Raw genomic sequence first — 15,674 nt, 5'->3', positions numbered from 1 at the left:
TGCATTTGAGATTTGCGCGAGGAAAAAAGCTACCGATATTTTTTGCTGTCCAATGAAAGCAGCGAAACCAGTTTGGATGATGAGTTCAAGGTCGAAAAGACTTTCGATTTTTATTCTGCTTGTCACTGGCGCGGCCCCAGCCAGTCGGTTGGCAACAATCGCACGAGCAAGATGCTGTTGCTCGCCGTCGCCGCCGCCGTCCTCACCGCAACAGGTACGAAAATTGTTGTTGAGCGATCACATTTGTAATAATTTATTTAATTGTGCAGCCAGCCAGGCAAAAGCACAAAGATTTTCAGCAAATTCAAATTTAATAGAGGCTGTTTGTTTAAAGCACGCTGGAAAATTGATAATTAAATTTTTGCTATCAATTAAAATATAAATTAATACTTACTGACAACTAAATAAGTCAAAGAGAGTTATAATATCATTTAAAATTGAATAAATGTTTGTATTTCTTTGTATGTATCAAATCGTTATCAGTCAAGACCTTTTTGACCGGCGTGTCCTAATTTTGGATCAGATAGCAAGAAACTTTTAAATTGATCTTTCTGAGGCAAATTTAATATTGTAAAAAATTGAAAATTCAAATATCGGAGGCATTTTTTATTTTTGTGCGCAGTGGATGCGCAGCAGCGAGGAGTGAAGCTGCAGGACCTGACGCTGTCCCTGCTGGAGCGTCCGACTGAGCCCGTTTTCATGCCGAAGGGCGACAAGGGCATCGTCCTCGACGTCCCGCAAAATTACCTCGTGAGTCGAGTTATTCCAAAAATATAGAAAGACTGGTTTTTCGTCCTGTTCTTTAAAGTTCCAAGTGTCCAGGGTTGCAAAATACCCAAATATTTTGAAAAAAAAATAATTATTTGCTCACGACCTCGATTTTAAAAATTTTATGAAATTAATTTTTCGAGAAATTGAAGGCAGCAAATGGCAATTTAAAACAAAATATGTGCACAGTAGAAGAATTTAAGATTTTCATACAAATAAATTCATTTCTTGCGCGATAATTGGTAAAAAACCGGTTGGTAAGCAAATGCAAGTGTCTTACGCATTTTTAATTTTGTGCAGACGGACAAGTACCGTCCGCAGGCGTCGGTGCTGAAGAACCGGTTCAAAGAAACGGACAACACGCAGGTGACGGTCAAGGGCATCACGGTGCCGGACATCTCGGCCCTGCTGGTGCTGCCCCGGCGCGCCACCTTCTCCACCTTCGTGCCGCTGCACCGACAGCTCGCCGCCAGGCTCATCGCCATCTTCATAGGTGCGCGCGCCTTTAAAGCTCCCACTTCCGCTATTTTGGATTCGGCCATTTTTAATTTTTTTCGTGGTAGGAATGCGGAACGCGGAGGACTTCGTGTCGGCGGCCGCGTACATCAGGGACCGCGTGAACCCTGGGCTGTTCGTGTACGCCTTCTCGGTGGCGGTGCTGCACCGGCCTGACACCAGGGACCTCCACCTGCCGCCCCTCTCCGAAATGTTCCCTGACAAGTTCGTCGACGGCGGCGTCTTCGTCAGGGCCAGAGAGGAGGCCAACGTGCTGCTCGACGAGACAGTCAGGGTACAAAATTTACATTGAATTCAGGGTAAAAACATTCAAGAGGGTTTGAACCTTTTCAGTCTCCGATCGAGATTCCGATGGACTACACGGCGACGAATCTGGAGCTGGAGCACCGCCTTGCCTACTTCCGCGAGGACCTGGGCATCAACCTTCACCACTGGCACTGGCACCTGATCTACCCTTTCGAAGGTCCACGAGAGGTGCGATGATTTTTTTAATAAATAAGAAAACGTTCAAATCGGTTAAATACCCTGATTTCCCCTTGGTAAAATTGTTTGTCGGTCAAAATGTCGGTCAGGTGGTGGCGAAGGACCGTCGCGGCGAGCTGTTCTACTACATGCACCAGCAGATCATCGCGCGCTACGACTACGAGCGCATGTGCAACAAGCTGCCGCGGGTGAAGCGGCTGCAGAACCTGAACGACCCCATCGAGGAGGCCTACTTCCCCAAGCTGACCAGCCAGGTGGCCAGCAGGAACTGGGCCGGCAGACCTAGCGGCGCCGTGCTCAGGGACGTCAACCGCGAGGCCGACCAGCTCAAGTTCGACATCGCCGAGCTGCAGCGCTGGCGCGACCGCATCTTCGAGGCCATCCACAAGGGCAGGATCGACCTGGTGAGTACCCTGAATCGACCTGAGTTTAGAAATTCGTGTTTAAATTACAGACTTTTGATTTTCAATTTAAAAAATTGGTTATATTTTAACTTTAAGGGTGCATAAACCTTTGACCTGAGCTCAGGTTCAGGTCATCAGGTCGTCAAAAATCTAAAAGTGACGCTTTAGGTTTAGATCCAATACAAAAACGGCCATTTTAGGATATATTCAGATTGAACCTTCAGGTTGACCCTGATTTCAGCCGAACGGAACGACGATGGCCCTGACTGAGCGCGACGGCATCGACGTTCTGGGCAATATAATCGAACCTTCCGACCTGAGCCCGAACCGCCAGCTGTACGGCAACATGCACAACCTGTTGCACGTGGCCGTGTCGCTGGTGCACGACCCTGACCAGCGCCACCTCGAGACCTTCAGCGTGATGGGCGACTCGGCGACGGCAATGCGCGACCCTGTCTTCTACCGCGTGCACTCCATGGTCAACGACATCTTCACCGAGCACAAGAACACCCTGCCCAGGTACACCGTCCAGCAGGTGAGCAACTTATCCACCTTTCTAAGGTTTCTGCGCATGCGCAATGGTTTAAACTCGCCGTTGAATGTGATTTTAGCTCGACTTCCCTGGCGTCAGGGTGGTGGGCGTGTCGGTGCAGACGCCGAGTGCGGAGGCCAACGTCCTCGAGACCTTCTGGCAGAAGAACGTGGTCGACCTGAGCCGCGGCATGGACTTCAACCCGCGCGGCTCCGTGCTGGCCAAGTTCACGCACCTCAACCACCGAGACTTCCAGGTCACCGTGACTGTGAGTCCGATCCGAATCGATTTTTGACCTTTTTTCATTAATTAACCGTAACCTCCGAAGGTCGAGAACCAGGGTCAAGCCAGACAGGCGCTGGTGCGTCTCTTCCTCGCGCCAAAGTTCGACGAAAGAGGGCAGCAGTGGTCTTTCGTCGACCAGAGGAACGTTTTCATCGAGCTTGACAAGTTCATCGTCAACCGTAAGTGGGAATTTCAATTAAAAATGGCGGATAATGTTTGACGCCATTTTGTGTCTGCAGTGAAACCGAAGAGGAACGTGATCACGCGCGAGTCTCGCATGTCGTCGGTGACGATTCCGTTTGAGCGCACGTTCCGCGACCTGGAGCTCAACCGGCCGCCGACAAATGGCAGCGGAACCGTTCAGGACGAATTCAACTTCTGCGGCTGCGGATGGCCGCAGCACATGCTCATCCCCAAAGGCAGCCCTGAGGGCTACCCCAGCGTCATCTTCGCCATGGTGCGTAAATCGAAATACCCTGAGATCAGGGTAAAATGACCTTGAACTCGGGGTAAGAGGATTAAATGCCGGGCAGAATAAAATCAAAACCAAGCCATCTGAAATATTTTTAACCCTTTGAAAGGTTGCACCCTGAGTTCTGAATTCTTTGGTGTCGGCAGGTTTCGGACTACACGACCGACTGGGACCAATCGGCGGCGAACCGCAAGCCTGGCGCGTGCTGGGATGCGGCGTCGTACTGCGGCATCAGGGACCAGGCGTACCCTGACCGCAGGGCGATGGGCTACCCGTTCGACCGGCTGCCGCGCCCTGGCGTCGTCAACACCGAGCAGTTCCTCACGCCCAACATGATCATGGGCGACGTGCTCATCCGCTTCCGCGACACCGTCTTCGACCCCTTCCTGCCCCAGCAGCAGCAGCAGCAGCCGCAGCGGCCGCAGGCCGCCCAGGGTAGGCCTCCCAACAGGCCCCAGAACAGGCCACAGAACAACAGGCCCAACCAAGGCTGAAGACACAAATTAATTTTAGTTTTGTCAAATTTCCGAATAGCTTCGAAAGTTGAGCTGTAGCGATAAATAAATATTTTTATACCGTCAAAATGGTTTTTATTTGATTAACAAAAAGGCAAAAAATACTAAATAAAATGGTATAGAGCTCAACAAAACAAAAACAGTATCAGAGAGACTGGAATCTATGCAACCCGCGCGGAGGATATGCTCAGCCAGTTGCATCAGTCCATCGAAAAATTTAATCTCAAGATTGATCACCGTGTCTCTCTTGGAAAAATGGTTGCCTTTTTTATTTTTTAATAAAAAAACACATGATCTCCATATTGTTAAAATAAATCACATTAAATGCAGCCTCGCCTCACCACCGAATGCATCAATAAAAAAATATTATTCCCGTCAAGCGGATATTTATATTACTTATTGTCTATGTATTTTTCGTACAACCTAAAAAATTGAAAAATTTTCTGAACATAATTTGAAGTTTCACGAAGCAATGTTTGGGCTTTGGGAATAACGGCCAGAATCCGAAAATGGCGCGCAACCCTAGCTCAAGGGAGAAGCTCCCCCTAAGCGTACAAAAAGGAAAGAAAAGTGAGCGTCTTTTTCATTGTACTTGGTGCGTTGGCTCGAACAACAATTATTCCACTATGCTCCAGAAAAAAATCAAATAATGAATTGTCCGAAAGGAGCCAAGTGCAAAAAACGTATCTGCGTTGCCTGCTGCTTCTCAGGTTCGAGTCAAAGGTAAAAATTAGTTCTCTACAAATCCCCATTTCCCGAAAATTAGGATTCCAAATTTTCAGCGCAATTATTTCTGCCCCCGAAGCCAGTGAGACTGAACATTCCGATGTGAAATTCCTAGGTAAATGTGCTTACAGATTCAGGATGTAAATAACTAGAGTTTAATTACAGCTGCGGAGCAGACGGAGGAGCAGCTGAGGAAGAAAGAAAATTCGGCACCACTGAGCAAGTTTTACAATGAATTGGTAGTCGAACAGAACAAAAAGCGGGAAAGCGTGATTGTCTGGAACAAAAATGCCCGACGACCCGAAAATCGTCAAAAATCCGAACAAGGATCAGCTTCGGAAGCGACAGGTTCCTCTTCTTTTGGAGTTGGCCCTGTTCCAGGTTGGCTCTCTTCAATAATTCATCGATTTTTTTAATATTAATGTGAAAATAACATTTTAGAAGGTGTTTCTGAGAGCCAAAGTGTTGAGATTCCAGCCCAAATTCCAGATCCCCCGCCGATTGAATGTGAAAGCGTAGTTCAAATAGGCTTTGAACCTGGTGAGATATTTATTATTTGCGATATTTTTTGTCACGAACAATTTATAATGAGGCCTCAACCAAGGCACGAATGCGCATAAAAATAAATTAGAGTTTTTATTATTTTAATATATTTTTTAATGAAATGTACAAATTTCAGAGCCTGCTACAAGTGGGCGTTCAGGCAAAAAGCTGAAGAGGAAACTGAATTCCGATTCTGCGCAGCCGAAGAAAAAACCCAGAAACAGTAAAAGAAAAGCAACTGAGAATCAGGATAAATATTATAGAAAGGGAGTCTGCAAGGTGTGCAAAAAAGAGGACGTCGGCAACATTTATGGACACCGCAATTGGCACAGGTTTGAAGCACTAAATTCGGAAAACCAACAGGAAGGGGACTTGATATTCATAATTGAAATCATCGACGGATTCAAAACATTGGTACGTGTACCAAAGCCCGATGGGTACGAGGAAGAGCCACTGAAGCTGTACTATTGCGATTTTTGTGAATACTATACGTACAGAAAGGAAGATTTTAAAAAACACATCATGTGTCAGCATTTTCCAGCTGAGCTTAACTCACAAAAGTGCGAGTTTTGTCCAAAGTCATTTGCGACGGAGCAACAGCTGAAGCAACACGTATATCGCATCCATGATGAAAAGTGGGAATGCCGCGAGTGCAAGATAACCATGGCCTATGACAAAATGAGGTATCACAAAACAACAAAAGAGCCAAGCCACGAAATTGTCGAGATTGATTAACAGCAAACGACGCGATAAGGAATATATTAAACCAGAATTCATAATTGCCGATGGAAACGAATGAAATGTAGTTGCAGCATGCATTTATTTCATTGATCTGTAAGTTTCTCGAAAAATATGAATTATATCCTTTGTCTGTAGATCATTGATATAGAAAAGGTGCGTTTAATAAACCTAAAAAGCAAGATATATATATAATACGTCTGATATCATTTTATGAAACAGGGCAGCCGAAACTTGAACAGGCAAAACCAAATAAGTGCTAAAGGAATGCCCTTTGGTTTGTCATTCTAATTTGGGATAGCCGAGTACAAAATAAGCTTGATGACCCTAGTCTCTCGTTAATTTATTCTAAATTAAAATTAGTAAATTTGTAAAACGACTGAAATATTAAATAGACACAAACATACACATATATGAGAGCAAAAATCTTTTAAGGATCAAAATTAGTCTTAATTTTTATTTTACGTTTGTGCTTGATTCCATATAACTGTCTAGGAAATGGTTAAATTTAAAGAACAACTAGTTAATTCTGTAACAGGGGAAATAAATTTAAAAATTGCAATTTTTGGATCACGTTTTTATTTCATATAAAATAATTAGTATTTTTGAAATAACAAAAAACAGACATTATTTTCCTTGTATCATTCTCGCAACAAAAAGAAGTAGAAATTTTTCTTTTCGATGCTTTGCTCGCGTTTCCAGTATTCCAGCCTTTCCCCAGTTTCGAATTCTTTTTAACTGTGTACGAATTACTCGGCTGCGTGGCATATTTAAAACACCAAAAATATTCTTCCTTGTGCGTGATTTTATCTGCCTCTCAAGTTGATCTGTAAAAAATATAAATCCTATATGGAATTCAAAATATAAAAAGAATCTGTTTCTATTTTATTTGAATTTATGCACCCACTGATGATCTGGCTGACGTGACCCGCGGGAAGCTAGAAACAAGATCTGCGAGATGGACGGATAAGAATTACGACATCAAATATTTCCTCGAATTCATTATGATGTCGAAAAGACGAGAACTTAGCCAAATGCAAGGGGACTAAAGGAATACCTGCCTTTTCTATGAAATAATTAGTGAAAAAACTTTTAATTGTTTACAAAACATTTTATGAGTTCCAAAATTGAATTTTGAGGAGCATCAGTTTTCTTTAATCAAATTGCTTTCAAGTCAAAAAATTTACGTTCAGATGGAACGCCGCCTGCAATCGCACGCCGCGAAATTTAATAAATTTATTTGACAAATAGTTTGCAACCAAATGGCCCCATCGCGTTAAAATTTACGGAGTTTGCGTCCTCCAGATTTCCGAGTAAATAACTAAGAAAGTCTGAGCGGCGATCCACTTGGCCTTGAGGAGCATGGGAATCGGAAGTTTGACGCCATTTTGTGCCTGCAGTGAAACCGAAGAGGAACGTGATCTCGCGGGAGTCGCGCATGTTGACCTTTGAAAGGGTGCACCCTGAATTTTACTGACAGAAAACAGCTAGGAGAGACAAAAATAGCTCTGGCTCTGCAAAAATGAAACAACTGGCTGCCTCTTTCTCTGGGCCGTTCATTAATAAAATTAAAAATATTATTCCTGATCCTGACAAGCAGATATTTATTTTACTTTAATAATTTTTACTCGACTGAAAAATAGAAACATTTTCTCATCCGAACAGGCCCCAGAACAACAGGCTCAACCAAGGCTGAAGAAACAAATTAATTTTAGTTTTGCGAAATTTCCGAATAGCTCACATTAAAATTAACAGTGTATCTAAGAGACAGGAATCTATGCAACCTGAGTGCAGGATATATGATCAGCCAGTTTCATCAATTCATCTTAAACTTTAATCTCCTCAGAAAGGATCACCGCGTCTCTCTTGGAAAAACGGCTGCCTTTTAAATTTTTTAATAAAGAACTCACCTGTTCCCAACACTGTTAAAAAAATCACATTAAATACAGACTTGCCTCACTACCGAATGCGTCCGCGCAAGCAGCTGGACTTTTCGTTGTGTTTTGTTTTTCGTGCGTCCAAGTTACCGAGATTTTTCGCGGACAGAAAAGTGAAAGGTCAGAGAAGTTAGCTCTGACTCTGCAAAAACGCAGCTGCTCCCTTTTCCTCTGGGCCGTTCATAAAAAAATCAAAAATATTACTCCAAACAAGCGAATATTTATATTACTTGCTCCCTTATATATTTTTCAAACCTAAAAAATAGAAAAATTTCTGAACAAAAATTGTTAAGTTTCACGAAGCAATGTTTGGGCTTTGGGAATAACGGCCTGAGTTCGAAAATGGCGCGTAACCCGAGCAGAAGGGAGAAGCTCCCCCTAAGCGTAGAAAACGGAAAGAAAATAGCGTCTTTCTCATTTTCCTTGGTGCGTTGGCTCGAACAACAATTATTCCGCTTTGCCCTGCAGATTAAAATCAAATAATGAATTGTCCGAAAGGATCCAAGTGCAAAAAACGTGTCTGCGTTGCCTGCTGCTTCTCAGGTTCGAGTCAAAGGTAAAAAATTTATTCTCCACAAATCCCCATTTCCCAAAAATTATGATTCCAAATTTTCAGCGCAAGCATTTCTGCACCTGAATTAATTCAACCGAAACAATCCGACCTCAAATACTTCAGCAAATAATGTACTTTCTGATTTTAAGGATCAAATTACCCTGAGTTTCATTCCAGCTGCAGAGTAAACGGAGGAGCAGCTGAGGAAAAAGGAAACTTCGGCAGCACTGAGCAACTTTGACAATGATTTGGTAGTCGAACAGATCAAAAAGAGGGAAAGTGTGATTGTTCGGAACACCAAATGCCCATCAGCCCAAAAATCGTCCGAAATTCAAACAAGCATCAGCTTCGGAAGGAAAAGGGTTGTCTCTCTTTCAAACTTGGCCTGTTCCAGGTTGGCCCTTTGATTGCTTTTTTATATATATTATGCGAAATTAAAATTTTATAAGGAATTTCTGAGCGCAAATTCCAGATCCCCCACCGATTGAATGTGAAAACTTATAGTTCATAGCGGCTATGAACCTGTTGAGATTTATACTATTTCCGATATTTTTCTGTCAGGAACCATTCATGTTGATTCCTCAACCAAGGCACGATTGCGCATAAAAATAATTAGGGTTTTTATGATTTTAATATATTTTCTTATGAAATGTACAAATTTCAGAGCCTTCTATAAGTAGAAGTTCAGGCCAAACGCTGAAGAGGACACTAAAAATAAATACTGATTCTGCGCAGCCGAAGAAAAAACCCATAAGATAAAAGCTACTGAGAAGTATAACGATAGAAACAAGGGCGTCTGTAAGGTGTGCAAAGAAGACAAGGAATTCAGACACATTTTCCAACACCGCAATAATCACAAGATTAAAGCGAAAAACCAAGAAGAAAAATACTTTTTATTCAAAATCGAATATTTCGAAGGAGTAAGAACATTGGTACGTGTACCAAAGCCGGATGGGCACGAGGAACAGCCACTGAAGCTGTACAATTGCGATGTTTGTGAATACTCTACATACAGGAAGGCAGATTTAAAAAGACATACCACAAGACAGCATTTCCCAGGTGATGAGGTGAGTCAAACACAATTAAGTGTGAGTTTTGTCCAAAGTCATTTGCGACGGGGCAACTGCTCAAGAAACACGATTATAAAATCCACGATGAAAAGTGGGAATGCCGCTCGTGCATTCCAAAACGAAAATTAGGCCTATGAGAAAATGAGGTATCACAAAAAACAAACCCAAGCCACGAAATAATTGAGATTGATTAAAAGCAAACGATGCGAAAAGGATTACATTAAAAAACGATTCATGATTGCCAACAGAGATCGAAAAAGGTATATAGTTACGTGGCATATGCATTTATTTCCTGTAACTATAGCTTCCTGAAAGGTATGAATGATTTCCTCACCTGCAAATTATTTATAGAAACAATGCGTGTATCTAATAAACCCAAATAGTAAGATAATTCCGATCTTATCATTCTGAGAAATAGGGAAGCCCGAACCTTAACAGGCCTTTCTGGATTTTCATCCTATTTGTGAATAAATTTGATTACAGTTTAAGGTTGCAGGGGCTTGATAGCCCTCTTAACCAGAATGGAATGCATTGTTGAAAAAAATGTGTCCTGTCCTGATGAAAAGAACCTCAAAATAGCGTTTATAATTTCGGACAGCCGAACACAGTTCAAGATTGCCCTGCTTTTTTGCATTAATAAAAATAAAATTAAAAGTGAGCGACTGGTGTCGCTGACGACAAGAAATCGTGCCAAAGACGACTTTCTGTGGATTAATTGGGAGCATGCAGCAGCCGGAGCAGTACCTCGAGGGCAGGTCGTGCGCTTTTACAGCGACACCGATTCTAGCGTCGGATTATGCGATTAATACTGCTCGCCGACCGACTCGGACCCGAATTTCCTCGGCGAGTGCACCATTTGATGCAATAATTAGTTCATCTTAATTTTTTAAGTCATTTTAAATCGTAATAAATTAAAAAATGTCCATAAAGCGTACACAAATCAAATTTATTTTTTAATTTTCGTAATTTTAGGACGATACACACTCAAATTCTATTTTCTATTCAATTCTACAAATTAATTGTCGGCACATACGTCTGCATGGTTTCTGAATTTAAACCGAGGCCATAATATGCAGTGTTTGTTTCGGTTTATCGCGCACCAGTGAAGGTTCACAGCACGTGTCAAAGGCCAGTTCGAATATTCATGCGAGATTGTTTCGGTCTAAAATCTTTTGAATTGCATCGAACGAACGCGTAAATATCGACATTATCAGTCGCGAGCGAGGAGCTAGAACGGCTCGCTCTCCCCATATTTAAGCCCGACATGACGATAACGAGACAGGCTGAAAATTACATACATACAATGATTGGCAACACTCACCAGTCCGGCTTTGACGAATGCAAATCTGGCCCGGAAATCCGGTCTCCGCCGCCGACAGGAGCACAGTTTGATGGTAGAACACTTCACACACGAATTAAACGCTGGTCTCTCCGGAAATTTCGCCAGAATCCAGCGCACAAACACTCACAAGCAAAAATTTGGTCTTTACAGCTGATTGTTGGCGAGAGTCCGCACGAATTTTTCATATACATGGCGCTCTTCTGCCTCTCCTCTCCCTTCCCTTGCATTGCACCGCCATTTCGAGGAGTGCAACAAGTGCAGCGGAGTTAAGCTGAGTCAGAGCTGAGTGCGGGCCTTCGCTCTAGGCCAATAATATCGCGGGACTGTGTCACGTGATGGCCTGGTATGAACCAGTATGAACGGATCTCCCCTCTCCCTCTCCTAAGCCAAAAGCCAAGTTTTGGAATCGGCGAATCGGCCATTTAGCATTTAGCCATCCGCTCTTATTGTTAGAGCTAACTCCGCTGAAAAATCTGATTACATCGGAGCCATCAGAAGTGTAAATCGTCAAATTTAATTCTTGTCGTAATTATTGGTTCTTAGTTAACCGTTTGACATTGTTAGTTCGTGGCTTGCAGCCGCTTTTTATAAAAGAATTTGCGAATTCGTGCCCGATGAAGAGAATTTTGGCACGCACTGCTCCGTTTATATTTAAAATATCCAAATTTTTTAATCTTGCAGTTCTTCGATTTTGCTGCCTGAGTAGCTAACCCTGACGCAATGAGGAAATTCTTTAACGCTTCCGGCATCCTGCTCATGCTTGCGCTGCTTGTGCAAGTCGACGGCAAAGGTTCGTAATTTTTCATTCCCGTCGAAATTAGTGAGTCGTAAAATTTAACTTTTCCAGCCAATGCCGACGCATTTGACAGCTATTTCGGCGCCGCCATGGCCCCTGCTAAGTAAATTAAAGAATTTTTTAAAAAAGTTTTGCTCATGATGTCCGATTTTTGCGTAGCTATGTCTTGCTGAAAGGCAAGGATCTGTCCAAATCGACAGTGGCTGGAATCAAAGACGTATTGTCGGGCGAGTGGCTTTTCCGCCTTGATCGCCCGCACAAAGGGTGCGATTTTCACCACTTGAACATCAACAGCAAGCAGACAGGACTGCAAGACCCGCATATTTACGTGCCAAAAGAGCTGGTGGAAGGCGCCGCAGTCCTCAACTACATTCCCAATGCCGTGAATCTCTACGGAGGCGCTCGGTACGAATGGACATGATTTGTTTTTTTGTTATAAAATGAATTTATTAGCCTGGCGTACGCTGCCTACCAAGACGTGCAGAACGGAAAGGTGGAAGAAACTGCTAAATTCGTTACCACCGCTGCTAAAGGATTTGTTCGCGCTGGGGTCTGCAGCAATGTTGGTTCCGCTGTTGGTAAGTTCGGTCGAAAAATTGAGGTGATGAAGCTAACGGATTGATTTTTCAGGCGGCATGGTTGGCTTTCTCTTTGGAGGAGTTGGCGCCGTTGCCGGAACTCTCGTAGGTAATGGACTTTGCCTCTGGTACGAGTAGAGCCCACTGCAAAATTTGATTATTTTGTTGAAAAGCATGATTTTTAAATCTTTGAAATCAGGAGTTTGTTGATTGTAGTAGAAAACAATGGAAAAAGGGTTGGATTTAATTAAGTCCTGCAGAGTATTTGCCCCAATAGAGGATTTAGTCCTTAATCTAATTTAATTGCGTTTCTCTGAACTGCATAAAGAGCAGGAGTGTATTGCTAGATTTATTCGACTGACTGGGTAATTAATTGTATTATTTATTGTTAGTCTAAAATAAATTGCTTGTAGCTTGACATCTGACTTGAATAATTGCATCAAAAAATTGTTCCCAATAAACATTGCATATTTAATCAAAACCACATTTTATGTTAACGATTACATCTAATTGGAAGACCCTTTGTGTTTGTAAAAACGCATTATTTTTATGATACCATGCGGTAATCTCGGATAATTGATGCCAAATTCAAACTGCGCATGCGTCAAGTGTTGTGTTTGGTATTTAAGTAGCGTGCCGACCAATCAGATGCGCCGGCTCTCTAACAATAAGCCCCCTAGCGAGCATCACACTAAAAGAGTAGTTTTAAGAGGATTGTAAGGAAAGGAGTGGTAGAGTATCAGCTCTGATGCTATTGTCACCTGCCAGTATTTATCTCTTCTCCTTACACTCTAGTTTCGGAGCGGTCTGTGGTCCTCGCTGGCAAACAGTTACGCTCGCTAGTGGGCGCAGAGAGCCGGTGCATCTGATTGGTCGCCGCGCTGCTTAGCTACAAAACATGACACTTGGCGCATGCGCAGTTTAAATTTAGCCCAAGTTTTCCGTGACTTTCGCATGGAATCATTAAAATAGTGGGTTTTACAAATGCATCGGGTCTTATAGAATATTATTATAAAGAATTGTAGAACAACTGGATCGTGTTTGGTCGATGCATGAATTGACTAGTTTGGCAATTGCTGTTAACGAGCTCAGCCTATAGAAAGTTGTGCGTATTATAATGACTGAAAAAATGTAGCAATAAACCTCAATGCATGAATATCTTTAGTAATTTTGAATTTAAAACCACTTCAATTTGAAATTAAAAGTCAAATAGCCTCGGCGATGAGAGCTGGTCCAAAGAAATGGCCTCGATTGTGTCCTCGGGCTGTCCAGTTTTGTCCTTCGATTTGGCTGTATCTAAATCTCCCATTTCCTCTTTGGCCAAAGGCGCAGGATGTCATTTTCTAAAATAAAAATTAGGGCGAAGCTTTATTGCACTGAAATCTGATATTCTTTGAATAGATCTATATGCATGGAATAATGGACCTCTTTGTACGTAATTTGGTTTCAAGCAAATAAATAAAGTTTGCATTCAGATTGTTGAAATCAGGAAAAATTGTCGCCCCTAAATTTGAGAGCGACGAAGAAAAAGGATGACAAAAAGATCGAATACAATTTCTTGTCGGACCGCCTACGGGTACGTTCCGTTTTTAAGAGAAATTTTCGTTTGGCCTTAAATTAACCATCACATTTTACTCAGTAGGTCGAGAAACATTTTTTTAATTATGCATTGATAGTAATAAACTAATTTACGGCCAATTTTGCTACGATGGCGCGTTTGTGTTATTTATTTTTGGGACCAACTTCTTCCTTTCAATCGTTATAAATGGGGCCAAACTAACCGTCTATAATAATCAGAAAAGCATTAAGCACTGAGCCTTTTTCAGGCTGTTTTCTTATGTAACGAAATGGTATTTCTTCAATGTCTAATATGAAACTATGACTTTTCGGAAAAGATGCATTATACAATTAAATTATATATTTTCTTACAAATATTATCATTTTTTAAATTTACATATTGCAAAACAATGTTTCGGAGCTATTTTTGGTAAAAAAAAGTTCATGCAACAACAGTAGAAATTTAAAAATACTTCATTTTCAACAATATTATTCGCTTAAGGCGATAACTGATTTCCAAATGGTACCACAAGGGATTGAAATAGCGCGCTACCTCCGTGTACTCTTACGGAGTGTGTTGAGACGTCCAGTGATTACGGATGTCTTGGGAGTTACTAGGATTAGAAGGATTTTTGTTAAGAGAGACACAGCCGTTGTGTGCTATAGCTATATAACTCCATCTTTATTCTAACTCGTTGTGACAGTCTCTATATCAGGGATATCAATTAAAGTTGCCAAACACTTCTTCTTACATTATATTCTATACAAAATAATCTCATTGAGGAACAAAACATATTTATTTTCGAAAGTCTTGCTTCAATGTCCTTTGAATCAATAATATTTTCAATGGAGCGTATTTTTGATCAGTGTGCAGAGAGCTGCATTTCATGTAGTTTAATCATCCCCTCTAATCAATAATACAATTTAAAATTATGGGGGAAAAGCGAGTTCAAGCATTTAAAAATTAAGTTTTCAAATAAGGAGAAAAATAAAACGCTGCGCATGGGTACATTTTTAAATTGAAACAATTTACGTGACTTATGCCCTCTATTTATTGACAAGTTCATTCAAGCTAGTACTTATTTTATATTTGCTGTCGCTGTATACAAAACACGAAGAAGTTTGTTCTTGTAACTATAAATTATTTGATGATAAAGATTCCTCTTCGTGGCAACAACTTCCGGGGGTCGAAAACATCCATTCCTGGAATGAATTTTGGTTTAGAATTTTCAGAATTTTCTCTCGTCGCTGAAATCTCACGAGCATTGATAAGTCATCCGAGTCGGCTTCCTGGATTGCTTTTTTTGCTTCATCGGGATGATATTGCGTCCACATAAGGATTGTGTTTAGCAAACTCTTCTTACATTGAGTGAATTCTGAAATTGATGCGCATAATAATAAATTGTTGGTCCCATTTTATCTTCCTAATGCCATTGTTACCTTCAAATAGTGCTTTCATCTCTGCTTTTATGTGGTCACGATTTAGTCCATCCTGATTCGGTACGGAAGCCACGTAATCGATCAGCCTTCCAATTCTGTCTAGCATGGCTTTGGCAAAAGTTTAATTTCTTCTTTGACAATTTAATAAATAAAATTACGTTCGATGTTGACTCGAGTAATCTCTACCGAGCGAAGCAAATTTTGTTCCTCTTCTGGTGTTGCAGAAGATGAGGTTGAGGATGATGCACTACTACTAGTAGCTTGGGGAGTCGAACCCCCTTGGCTTTGAGCTTCAGACTCGGCTATAAAAGTATAAAAGTTTCTTTTAAAAGAAATTTCAAACCGATTTTAGGGCGCCTGTCATCACATTTAAGTTTCCAAGAATAACAAATAAGTCAAACCTTAAGCCCTTGAAAGAA

At 41.7% G+C, this 15,674-nt stretch overlaps 3 protein-coding genes across 4 annotated transcripts in view; all 3 read left to right on the top strand.

Moving 5' to 3' along the window:
- Positions 1 to 15,674, top strand: part of LOC135944253 (zinc finger protein rotund-like) — a 105,920-nt gene that overhangs the window by 83,334 nt on the left and 6,912 nt on the right. The gene's annotated exons all lie outside the window — the stretch shown is intronic.
- PPO2 (Prophenoloxidase 2) lies at positions 89 to 4,044 on the top strand. The gene is made up of 11 exons (XM_065491066.1): positions 89 to 214; positions 623 to 750; positions 1,069 to 1,261; positions 1,332 to 1,558; positions 1,618 to 1,758; positions 1,857 to 2,171; positions 2,413 to 2,706; positions 2,783 to 2,971; positions 3,032 to 3,167; positions 3,228 to 3,445; positions 3,607 to 4,044. Exons 1-11 carry the CDS (start codon positions 172 to 174, stop codon positions 3,952 to 3,954), a joined length of 2,232 nt encoding a protein of 743 aa, XP_065347138.1. The 5' UTR covers positions 89 to 171; the 3' UTR covers positions 3,955 to 4,044.
- Positions 11,234 to 12,676, top strand: LOC135948060 (uncharacterized protein C13G5.2-like). 2 transcript variants are annotated; one of them, XM_065497127.1, is made up of 6 exons: positions 11,234 to 11,383; positions 11,566 to 11,674; positions 11,732 to 11,783; positions 11,840 to 12,085; positions 12,134 to 12,258; positions 12,311 to 12,676. In XM_065497127.1, the coding sequence occupies exons 2-6, from the start codon at positions 11,605 to 11,607 to the stop codon at positions 12,394 to 12,396; spliced, it is 579 nt and encodes a 192-aa protein (XP_065353199.1). In that variant the 5' UTR covers positions 11,234 to 11,383; positions 11,566 to 11,604; the 3' UTR covers positions 12,397 to 12,676. The 2 variants fall into 2 exon arrangements, with proteins under 2 accessions (XP_065353199.1, XP_065353200.1); XM_065497128.1 differs by having other exon boundaries at positions 11,276 to 11,409.

The sequence above is a fragment of the Cloeon dipterum genome, chromosome 1 (assembly GCF_949628265.1).
Source record: "Cloeon dipterum chromosome 1, ieCloDipt1.1, whole genome shotgun sequence".
NCBI lineage: Eukaryota > Metazoa > Arthropoda > Insecta > Ephemeroptera > Baetidae > Cloeon > Cloeon dipterum.
The sequence above is the reverse complement of the archived record's forward strand: the minus strand, read 5'-3'. Positions and strand labels throughout refer to the sequence as shown.